Source organism: Bos indicus x Bos taurus, chromosome 1, assembly GCF_003369695.1.
Source record: "Bos indicus x Bos taurus breed Angus x Brahman F1 hybrid chromosome 1, Bos_hybrid_MaternalHap_v2.0, whole genome shotgun sequence".
Classification (NCBI taxonomy): domain Eukaryota; kingdom Metazoa; phylum Chordata; class Mammalia; order Artiodactyla; family Bovidae; genus Bos; species Bos indicus x Bos taurus.
In genome coordinates this window covers 71,083,450-71,095,974 of record NC_040076.1, presented here as the reverse complement: position 1 = coordinate 71,095,974, position 12,525 = coordinate 71,083,450, and the positions used below count along the sequence as shown (strand labels likewise).

The following is a 12,525-nucleotide window of genomic DNA, read 5'->3' as shown; positions in this document are numbered from 1 at the left end:
TACATAACTGTATCTAGATGTAATGCATAGAGAGGTGACAAGAATACAAAGAACTGTACGAAGAAGTCCTGAAGACCCAGATAACCACGATGGTGTGGTCACTCACTAGAGCCAGACATCCTGGAGTGTGAAGTCAAGTGGCTTAGGAAGCATGACCACCAATAAAACTAGTGGAGGTGATGGAATTCCAGCTGAGCTATTTAAAATCCTAAAAGATGATGGTGTTATAAAGTGCTGCTCTAGCTATGTCAGCAAATTTGGAAAACCCAGCAGTGGCCACAGGACTCCCCAACTCCAAAGAAGGGCAGTGCCAAAGAAGTTCAAACTACCACAGAGTTGTGCTCACTTCCCATGCTAGTAAGGTTATGCTCAAAATCCTTCAAGCTACACTTCAGCAGTACTTGAATTGAGACTTTCCAGATGTATAAGCTGGATTTAAAAAAGACAGAGGAACCAGAGATCAAATTGCCAACATTCACTGGATCACAGAGAAAGCAAGGGAATTCCAGAAAAACACCTATTTCTGTTTCATTGATTATGCAAAAGTCTTTGACTATGTGGTTCACAACAAACTGGAAAATTCTTAGAGATGGGCATACCAGACCATCTTACCTGTCTCCTGAGAAACCTGTATGCAGGTCAAGAAGCATCAATTAGAACCTTACATGGAATGAATGGTTCAAAATTGGGAAAGGAATACAACACTGTGTATCTCTCACCCTACTTGTATGCAGAGTACTTCATGCGAAATGCTGGGCTGGATGAGCTACAAGCTGGAATCAAGATTGCAGGGAGAAATATCAACAACTTCAGATATGCTGATGACACCACTCTAATGGCAGAAAGTGAAGAGGAACTAAGAGCCTCTTGATGAGGGTGAAGGAGAGTAGAAAAGCTGGCTTAAAACATTAAAAAATGTGAAGTGATGCAATGGCATTCTCTCCCCATGAGAATGTGACTTTGCAGATACTGAGTTTGACTCAAGAACCAAAAGAGTCCGTGCTTCTGAACAGTCAGATTGTTATATATAATTCTTACAGAATAGTGTAAACCTGAGTGCTCAGTCACTCTGTCATGTCTAACTCTTTCTCTTGGCGGACTATAGTCCACCAGGCTCTTCTATGGGATTCTCCAGGCAAGAATACTAGAATGGGTTGCCATTTCCTCCTCCAATGCATGAAAGTGAAGTCGTGTCCGACTCTTAGCGACCCCATGGACTGCAGCCCACCAGGCCCCTCCAACCCTAAGTATCACACGGCAGTGGCAAGAAATCAGTTTTTTGATGCTCAGCATCATCTATCTTCGAGACCAACAGTGGCAGCAATGCCCTTTAGAGCAAACTCAAGGGCAAAGCAAAACCATGGAAGCCATTTAGTTTGGGCAAGTGGGTCATTTCTGCTCCTGCTCTGGATGGCTGCCTTGCCTCAGCTAAGCTAAACCAGTCACTCCATAAAGAAGTCATAGCAGCTACTTGTGGTCTTTTCTGACTGATGTATAACTAAATATGTAACAATGCATCTATATTTCAATTGCATTTAAGTTTTCCAAGGTGCAGTGATAAAAGAATTTGTCTGCCAATGCAAGAGACACTGGTTCAATCCCTGGGTTGGGAGAATCTCCTGGAGTAGGCAATGACAACCAGGTAAAGAATCCACCTACAATGTAAACAATTACACGTTCCTTCAAAATCAGCTATCCAGGAGCTTCCCAGGTGGTGCTAGTGGTAAAGAACCAGCCTTCCAATGCAGGAAACATAATGAGATTCGGGTTTGATCCTCGAGTCTGGAAGATTGATCCCCTGGAGGAGGACCTGACAACCCACTCCAGCATTCTTGCATGGAGAATCCCGTGGATGGAGGAGCCTGGTGGGCTATAGTCCATGGGGTAACAGAGTTGGACACGGCTAAAGCAACTTAGCATGTATGCAAGGACTTCTCCAGTGGTTCAGTGACTAGGAATCTGCCTTGCAATGCAGGGGACACAGGTTTTACCCCTGGTTGGAGAACTAAGATCCCTCATGCCACAACTACTGAGCTCATGCACCACAGCTAGAGAAACTGGGCACTGCAATGAAAGATCCCACATGACCCAACAAAGACCTGACACAGCCAAATAAATTTTTTAGAAAATCAGCTATCTATACAACTGAAGTAAGGCCTACTGAGCTGAAAGTTGTTTCAAGTTAACTCCCTAGGAGTTGATGGGAAAGGCTGAAATTCCAGCTGGGTAATTACTGAGCAAAATAGCCTCTCTGACCCTTTCTCTTCTGAAAATGAGTTTTTTAGTATCAATGGAGACAAAGATGTGAAAGGGGATGCCATACACTGAATGTTTTTGTCTCCCCTAAAATTCATAGGTTGAGACAACTCCCAATATGACTGTATGAAGAGGTGGGGCCTTTGGGAGATGATTAGGTCATGAGGGTGCCCTTGTAAGAGAGACCCCAAGGAGTACCTTTGCCTCGTCCACCATATGAGGACAGAGTGAGAAGCAAAGCTATACATTAGGAAGAGGGACCCCACCAGATACCAAATCTCTGGCACCTTGATCTTGGACTTCCAGCCTGCAGAACTGTGAGAAATAAGCTTGTTTATAAGCCACTCAGTATATGATACTCCATTATAGCAGCACAAACAGACTAAGAAGAGTTATAAAAAACTGAAATTGTGCATTTTCACATGCAAGCTATGGTGGCTACTGCTGTGTACACCCATTTCCCCTTTATTATCAAGTCTGCTTTTGTGTGGGAAGCAACAGCTTCTTAAAACACTCTTCCCCAGAATCTCTTGCAGCTAGGAGATGCCAAATAAGAGTTATGGCCAATGAGACAGAAGCTAAGGGTTTCTGGGAACATGTACTTTACTGACATAGACACTACTCCTTCCTGCTTTCCCCTTGCCTTCTGCCCATGTTTCTTCTTCCTGCCTGACGTGAAACTGGAGGTGGAGCAGCCATCTTGCATCTGAGCAGCCAGGCATAAGGATACAGGCCTACATGCAGAGAATGGTAGAGTCAAAATAAGGACAGAGTCCAAGTAGCTGATGGCACTGCTGAACTCCATGAAACACAAACCACCAGTGGACTTTCTTTGTGTGACTTACTTGTTCATTCACTCTTGGGTACCTGTTACTTATAGTAAGATTTACCATAATAGATATATATAAACCAATTCCCAAAGTATGTTTTTTCTTTAAAAAACCCCTTTCAGGAAAATGATTATACAACCTATAAAACAGAGTGTATCATATTGCAAGTTGGGCAATACTACAAAATAAGATATGCAATTTCATAGTATCCAAACAGTGACGTACTGGGGCTGTCTTCACATAATACTTGCAATGTAATTTCCTTAAGATGTATTATGCATACATTTTTCAAAAGACGAAGTACAGGGAAAGGGCAGATGGCTCTGTGCAGCATTCTCAGTTCATTAGCCCCCTACCTGCTACTGCATTATCATAAAGGACTGTCCAAAGAGTATGGTTTTAAAAAGTAATAGATCACACTTATTGAATGCTTAATATCTGCTAAGCACATTCCAAGCATTTTACGTGAAACTAACTCATTTGACCCTAAAAATAAAAATCCCTATGATGTAATAAGCACTTTTTATCACCCAAAACAAATAAAAAGAAAACTATCACTTCACCGTAGCATTTTTAGTACAGTCTACTAATACGGTTACTAATTAAAAGCATAACTGATTCTACCACTGGCAGTAAAATTTAAAATTATACACTCCAATTTTATTTTTATTTAGAAGAAACTCCAAACAAATAACTGTATGATGAAACCAAGTTTAAAAAAAGCTTTAATAAAGCTCTGTTTTACAGTGCTTAGTGATGGATGAAGAAATGTGCAGCAAGAAATACTCAAGTACTTAGATTTATGTCAAGACCAGCGTCACCTGTGCTTTGTCGTTAAAATAAATATTGAAACAGGACACACAGTGGGGAATATCAGTAGTAAAATAAGCATATACGAAAGGAAGTGGAGAAGTATTAATATTTGATTGGCTGACAACACAAGTTATATGAAATTGGCTGATCCATGTAGCACCCAACAGCCCATGGCCTAAGTTTATTTTTCAATGATGTCTTGGTTTTCAAACATACCCCAAAAGATCTACACATGAACAAAAGAAAAGGTAAAATATTTACATACTTTTCATATAATCAAGAAGAGTGTAATGAAAATTGTAGCAACGTCTATAGTAAAAAGTCAAATGGTTAAAGTTTTTTTTTTAGAGTTTATTGAAAAACAAAGCTCTTCAACAAAGTTACTAGCAGCAAAATTTATAGTATCCTAAAGAATAAGGAATACTGAATGTGATCAAGATGTCTTCTAGCTTCAACCACAAAACTCCTTAAAGATTTTAAAGACAATATATTAATCAGAATCAGATTGTACTGTTAGATAGTCTTTAATCTTATGGCCCAGATCAAATAGTTTTTGAAAATGGTGCACTTCTGTTTTTAAATATAGGAGAAGTCAGGGTAAAGTAGTTAAAAAATTGAGAGAAACATTTTTTTGGGCAATGCATTCATAGCAACACTATGTATCTACAGATCGAAAAATGAAAGACAAGAATGTATTTGGTACTGTTACTCCATTTTGACTGTTAAAAAAGGGGGGATGGGCAGCACAAGGGTAAATTTTTTCACCTGTTACAGAACATACACTGGGATCTGTGGATAAAAAATAATGAGATCTTTTTTAAACAAGTATACCAGAAATTATACATCCACATGAGTGTTTTTCCTTTCAAAATAATCAACTTGGGTTACAAATTTATACAAAGGCTATCAATATATACTGAACATATTCTGTTTTCTGTAGACAATCTTTTTAGTCTTTTCCTCTAACCAAAAACTAAGATGCATAGGTTAAAATGTTATAATCACTGTGACAGGCTATATAAATCTCTTTAAAAAAAAAGAGGTACTCATCAACTCTTAATTTCTGACTAAGAATTAATGCCATTTTTAAGGCCGAGCTGGCTCTCCTCTATCACTCTGCACATTCCTAGCTAAGTCTTTCTCCTCTAGGTGCCCATGTTAATATGCTCAAGAACAGAAACACATTTCAGAGCTAAAAATTATTAGCAGGGCAAATCTATTACTCAAATGTACACTGCAAATTAAGTTCTGAAGAAATTTTTAAGAATTTGCTCTTTTTATCCTTATCACTCTTCCTTCACAAATACTAAGTTTACCAAGAGCTGTTTGCATCTTTTATATTCAGTGTTGAAAACATAATCCTACTGATTAAAAGCTTACCAAAGCTACACCTACATCACATTCTGAACCTTAGCCTCAAGTAAGTATCTAGTCACAACATTTTTAAAAATCGATGAATGAAAGTCCTCTACTTTGTACAAAGGAAGACTGATAATGAGTGGAATCATGGAAATCCTCAAATACACCAGTAAGCACATTAGTTACCTGTCGAGGAAAGTCATCTTTTTGATGTTTTGAGAATATTTCAAATTCAGTGATTCTGAGACACTGGTAAGGGTAGTTTCAAAGACATGCTGATGGTAGCTGCAACATGATAATGAAGAGAAACAACAAGTCTGGTCTCCTCTTTCCAGCATGCCTTTTTTTGCTGAGGGTTAGACAGAACAGAAGGACAAGTAAAAGGCACAGCAGAGTTAGGATCAAAGTGGCTTGGAGACCTAGGAGGTGGCAGAATACTGACAACGGGTCCCTGGTGAGGCTGGTCGCCAAGAGGAAAAACATCTTTCACTGAGACCAAAAGGAAGACAAAGACAAAACCCCCCAGAATTTTGGCTGTAAGGGAGAAGTTAAGTGTTGAGATGGTGAGATAAAAGGGTTGGGAGTCAGGTGATAGACAGTTTGGAGAAAAAAAGAGAAAGGGAAAAAAAAAAAAAGACCTAGGAGTGAAATGAATGAGCAGTGGGCAGCACCAAGAGTCCCACTGAGAATTAAGAAAAATCAATGTGAAATGTTTAGTGCAGTTCCAGACAGTGTTATATTTAAGAGTAAACAATTCCAGAGATAATTAAAAAAAAAAAAACCTCTAAAAAAAAAGACCTATTTTGGCTTGAATATTTGTGTCTGCCCCTGAATTCATATACTGAAGCCCTAGCCCATACTGTATTGAAATTTGGAGATGGAGGTCTTTGGGGAGGTCACTCAAGTTAGATGAGGTCATGAGGGTGAGATCTTATGATGAGATTAGTGTTCTTATAAGAAGAGAGAGACTTGTCTTTCCAAGTGTATATACACAGAATGGGGTTCAGGGAGCACACAGCAAAATGATGGCCACCTACAGGGCAAAAAGCCTCACAATGAAACTTACTTTGCCAGCATCTTGATCTTCAACTTTCAAGTCTCTGGGACTGTGAGAAATAAATTTCTGCTGTTGAAGCCACTCAGTATATGATATTTTGTTATGGCAATCTGAGGTAAGGAAAAACTCTTTAATACACCGGGGGAGGATACTGGATTTATGAAACAAGACCAGAAACCTATAAAAAGATCAGAAAGGAAGAATGACCTTTTAGAAATTAAAAACAGGAGGGAGCTCCCTGGCCCTCTAGTGGTTAGAACTTGGTGCTTTTATTGCCATGGCGAGGATCAGCCCTCTTTGGAGAACTAAAAAAAATCTCACAAGCAGCACAGTGTGGGTGGAAAAAAAATTAAAACAAGAAGCAACAGGTGATATATGTTCAAAAAAGGGTCAGAGATAAAATCAAGGAAATTCTCCCAGAAAGTTAAAAACAGAAGGCAAAGGGAAAGAAAGCAGGAGAGAAAGATAAGAAAAACAGGAGATTAATGCTGGAATGCCAGAAGGAAATAACACAGAGAAAATGTGGCAATTATTAAAGAAATAATATAAGAATTCACCAGAACTGAAGGAAATTAGTCTTTATGAACAAGGCCCGCCAAAAGCTAAACATACAGACCCTCTCCGAGGTTTCAAGGTAAATTTTCAGAACAAAAACTCCAGAGAGGCAGAAAAATGAGTTACATAAAAAGATGTTATCAGAAATGGCAGGTTTTACAGATAAAGTAGGGACTTCAAAATTCTCTAGGAAGATGATTTCCAACCTGAAATCCTGTATTATCGATTAAATCTGAGACATTTTCAGACTTGCATGCAAGGTCTTAAAAATCTTAACCAATATGCACCCTTCCTCAGGACACTAATGAAAGATGTACTTCTCCAAAATGAAGAACAAACCAAGCAAGAGGAAAACAAAAATTCTAAATTCAGTCGAAAAGTGAAACAGTCTCAGATGCCAGAGGGCAGAAGGCCTGGAAAGCAAGAGACCAAACTGAAGCCCTAATCAGAAAAAGGAACAGTCCTTATCCGAGACATTTAATTGCATAGAAAACAGCCTTCAGAGGGCTTTTGCGATGAGTCTGGAAAAACTTAGTGATGGGAACATAGAAGCTTTCAAAGGAAATGAAAGACAAGATTGACAATAAGAAAAGCAAAAAGTTGAACAAGAAATGACATATGGTGATGATAAATTACTCAAATGATCAACACTCCCACATAGTATTGAGTTAAAAACTGACCACTAATCAAATTTTGCCACCCTTCTTAATTGGGAGAGTATAGGGAGTAAAAATGGGAAAATGGCATGGTAATCAAATTCCCAACTGTAATAGTAGGAAGCTTCTAGAAGAAATATCAAAAAATACCAGTGTAAGTATATAATTTAGAAATCTGAAAATTAATGCATGCTAAAACCAGTTCAAAGTTAAAAGCAGATGCCTCTGTGGAGCAGGACTCTGCAGTGAGGAAGCTAACAGCTGAGGACTGGCACTGTTTATTACGACTCCTTAAAGATTATCTATGCATATTATTTTGCTAAAAACCTAAAAAAAAAGAGGCTTAAAAAAGACCTTTCCCTTCATTGTTCTACTCCTCTTCCTCCTCGTCAAAAGATAAAGCTTGTTTAAAAATGATTTGCATAAAAAATAATTCTCTAATTTTAAAAAGTCGCAAATTTCAAAATAGTAGTAAAGCATGTATCAAGCTCCTACAAATAGTGCTTTTCAATCAAATCAATCACCCAGGCATTTTTAAACTTTTCCTAGACAAACGTTTTGAGCATTTGCCATAGTTAAAGAAATACAGATGTCAGAATAGCACTAAGAAGTTTTATAGTGTAACAAATATATTTTAAGCAGTCATTGCCTACATCCTCATACTTTTTTACATACAATTTTGTTTTTTCATCCTGAACTCTATAATGCATCTGTTCTCCATGTTAGGATATCCAACATTCAAATTAAATGTGTATAACGAAATGATGCCTTTGAACACTGCATGTTTCATTTTGAATAAATTTATTCTGAACCTGATTTAGAAGAGGGAAGGCTCATGCTTATTACTCAATGATTTCTGAAAATCTTTCTAATTTGGAGCTCTGTAATACATTCATAGTGCTGTGACACGTTTAAAAAATAGTCATCCTTAAAAATACTAGGATGTTCTTTGAAAACCTATTACATATATTCTTTTAAGCTACTCTGATCTTAAGAAAGAATTAAAGTTTAGGAAAAGGGAAAATGAACATTAAAAAGTTTATTTCTAGCCCTGAAAGAACAAAATTATTGAACAAGGTCATCAAATACAGCAGTTAATGTCAATGTAACAATTAAATAATTGAATGGGATTAAATTAAAAATAAGTCAATATAAAATTTGAAGACAAAACAGAAAACAAGTTACTTTCACTTAATTCCATTTCTAGCTACAAAAAAAAAAAAAAAACCCCCACAAGACATTCCTACCAAAGATGTTCAAAGTTAATTCTCTGCTTAACACAGAATGAAAGTATGCTTGACAAAATTATCATACATTTTTTCTCTCCATTTGGCAACATTCTAGAATTGTGAGTGAGAAAGACTTCAGTTCTCTCAAGGCCAGGCCGGTGCTCAGTTCTCCTTTGTAATCCTCACAATATTTACCATGGCGTCTTTGTCAGTGTGGTCAATAAATGTGTTAGTGAGAAATAAAATCCGTGTGTGTATTTTCTTTTTCCCTTTCTTACACATACTCATACACCTGTGGGGAAAAACTGATTTTAACTGTTCCTCTATTGTGGGAGCAGTTGAGACAAGGAAGACAATCTGCTTTTTATATTACCATGAATTTCAGTATAAAAAACCTCAAAGAAGTTGAGGACTTCAGCTATATTCTATAATGATTTTAGACATTTCACTTGATATGAATCTCAGTATGTTTTTAAATTTTTAGACTAAAAAACTAATGCAAAAATTTTAAGCACCCATCTTGTTCTAATTAGAGCCACTGTCTGATCGGATCTAGAATTACTCCAAACTAGAATACAGTATATATAAACAAATATGCATTTATGTGAGCCCTACAAAGAAATACTCATAGGTAGTTTTAAATTGCTCATTAAAGGCACAGGGTCATTTAGGACTGTGGTAACATCTAGATACATCTTAAGCAGCTTAATATTTATATATTGAGGGAAAGAGAATTTATATTACGTGCCAGGCACTCAACACACAAAGACAGTTGTGTTAGCCTTAGTTTCTGATGCTAGCACAATCAGTCTACTTGTTTTTTACTATTCTAGGTAGAATAAAATATTCAATATTTTCATGGTTTCCCAGATTTAACTGTCCCTAAAAGCAGCAAAAGGAACAGGAAGAAAAGGAAACTTTTAGACTGCCAGAGAGTCTGAAATATAATAAATACTATAGTAATATTGTCTTAACAACAAAAGAAGACTACTAAGGTAATTTTTAGATTTAAACGAGAATTTTCATTCTAAAGTAATGACAAAAAGGGTAAATACAAAAGGCAGTTATTAAGAAAAAACCGTGAATCTTGATTCAGATGTAATTTTTCTTGCAACAAGATGTGAACATTTTAATTTAAAATTAATAAATCACAATTCTGTATTGCTTTTAGGATTATTCAAAAATGACACAGTTCAGAATTAACCAAAGTATATTTCTATTACAAGTTAGTTTATCCAAGTAAGTAAAGAATAAACCACAGTGTAGCTCCCTTAGCCTAGGAGTCAGGTTTTAATGACAAAGTCCGTTGCCAGCAATGGACATGCAGGTAACCATTAGAGAAGTTGTAAATACAAACCCAAACTGCTTTTATAAACTGAAAAGATCTTTGTTGAGTCACAGGCAAAAAAACGGGGCATTGGCACTGCATCCAATTAATATGGTCTTTATGATTTATGTATACAAGTGCCTTCTAGAGTGGTCATGAGGATCACAGTCTTGTGTCATTTAGTTGGTTTTCTATTTCACTGGTAGCATCTTCTTTATTATAATCCATCCAGACAGCTATTTACAAAGAATGTCCAAATCTGGAACTCAAGAGACACTGTAGCTTTCCACCAGATAAACCAGCTTTTTCTGTAATTTAGTAATAGCTGTAGAAGGCCAATAAAATCCAGAGAAAAATAAAATCAACAATCAAACTGAAAACAGAGACCATTAAGTGCTTTAGATACAAATTCCATGAATTATTTTACTTGTTTTTGTATAACCTTCCAACATTGCATTACCAATTAAAAAAAAAAAAAAAAAAACAACCACCAGCCATTTCTATCCTTACACCTATATCTTAACACAAATATGGTGGGAATGACAGGAAATAAAACTCTATCAGTTCTCCTAATGCACTTCAAAACATCAAAATTATTTTATTCACAATTCATACTATTGCAGGATGGCAAGTAGGTGTGAAGTCAATTATGAGAGAATGGTGGGAATAAAAAGCCAGAACCAAACCACAGATTTTTCTCTTTTACATGGCTCTTGCCATGTCAGAAGGGAAATACTGCCTTCAGAAGTCAAACAATTGAAATGACCAGCAAAGAAGAGGACAGGAGAGGAAGGGAGAAGAGTGGGCACTCTAATAATTAATGCTACAGGTCACAGACCTTTTTTAAATCTTTAAAATAAAAACAGTATTGTTATTAACAAGCACATTTCATTATTCCTTCTTTCTCCAGTTTTTTACATGAATATTATTTACTTATTTGAAAAAAATCAAAAGTAACTCAACATCTCACATGACCCATGAATTTACTAAGAAGTACTTTGTCACTTAAGTTCTCACAGACAGTAGAATGCTGATAATGGGTTGGGAACAATGTTTATCACAAATCTCTACAGTTTACTGGTCAGAAGCTGCATCTCTAAGTAACTAATATTTCTCTTCCATGAATATAATCTTATCTAATTATTTTAGAGCTCACCAAGGTTCAAGTCTCTCACTTTGTCTCTGTTAACTCCAAATATTTTTCACCTTTAAATGGAAAAAAATAGTTAAGTTTTAAATTTTAAAATTCAATGGTTATTATATTATTTGCCATGGGAAGGGAGAGGGAGGAGTAGGGTGAGAGAGGGTTAATTAAAAAACAAACAAACTAGCTAAACTTACAACATATACAGAAACTTATTTCCAAAATGAAGGGGGGAAAAAAGAGGGAAGAGGAAAGCAGTGGCACAAAGTCCTAAAGCAGAGTCTGAGGACACAGGAAAGAAAAAAAAAACCCTCTAAGAAAGTATAGTCAATGGGATTCTTTTTTTTGTTTCAATGATTTAGTTATAAATATAGATTATTAGTCTTCTCTCTATACATGTAACAAATGCCAAACAACTCACTACCATGAAATTTCTAAAATTGACTCTTTCACATTTGCTAAAAAAAGGTAAAAATCACATACTTTTCTTCCCTTCAGCTCAAATTCTAAACTGAAATATTACATGTAACGATAGCTAGTTCTAACTTCCATACAAAGTTAAACCATACTGAGTTCCTTTGCCAATATAAGGAGCTACATAATTTCCATCACACTTGCCTCCAATTTAGGCATAAGAAACACTTCTCAAAGCAATTCAAAAGGAGAAAGTCAAGGAAAAAGAAAGCTATGAAGAAGAGAGAAAAGAAGACTAGCAGATAAAACAAATACTCTGAAAAACTCAAATCTGCCATTCAAGTATTGAAAACACCCCAAAAGGGAAAATGAATGGGATCTATTATAATGATATCAGAAAAATAAAATGCAAATCTCAAGCATGATAAATGGCCCTGACGGGCTTTCTGCACAAAGACGTAAGGCTAGTGATTCAGTCCACAGTTCCTTTTGGACCCTAAAGTTGTCATTCTGTTTTGCAATTTTTTCTTGGTTGTCTTCAGGAAGTAGTAGTTTATTTTTTTTTTCTCCAGGTTATGCAGACCATTTCTTTAAACCCCAAAAGAATAATAATTTTCATATATTAAAAGACTTCTTTTAGAAAATGGAAAAAAGAATATGAGGCCGCGGCAATGATGTTAACGGTTACTCTTCATTGCTTCTTTAGCTGCCATAATCAGTGGTGTCAAGCTGGATAACGGCTTGGCCAGTTTCAGGAAGGGATGCTGCCAGAAAGAGCAGAACAAAATGAATGTGTAAATGTCACAAGTTTAGAAGCTAAATATTTTTTTTCAAGTAAGCCCTGAAGACTATTTTATAGATCATAATTTATTTAACAAATATTTC

General features: G+C 36.3%; 1 protein-coding gene across 1 annotated transcript in view; it reads right to left on the bottom strand.

The window, feature by feature from the left end:
- Window positions 1–4,229: 4,229 nt before the first annotated feature.
- Window positions 4,230–12,525, bottom strand: part of PAK2 (p21 (RAC1) activated kinase 2) — a 92,879-nt gene continuing 84,583 nt past the window's right edge. Inside the window, exon 15 of the mRNA XM_027537357.1 lies at window positions 4,230–12,404. Within this exon, the coding sequence (XP_027393158.1) occupies window positions 12,318–12,404 (87 nt within the window). The 3' untranslated portion in view covers window positions 4,230–12,317. The remainder of the gene's footprint in view (window positions 12,405–12,525) is intronic.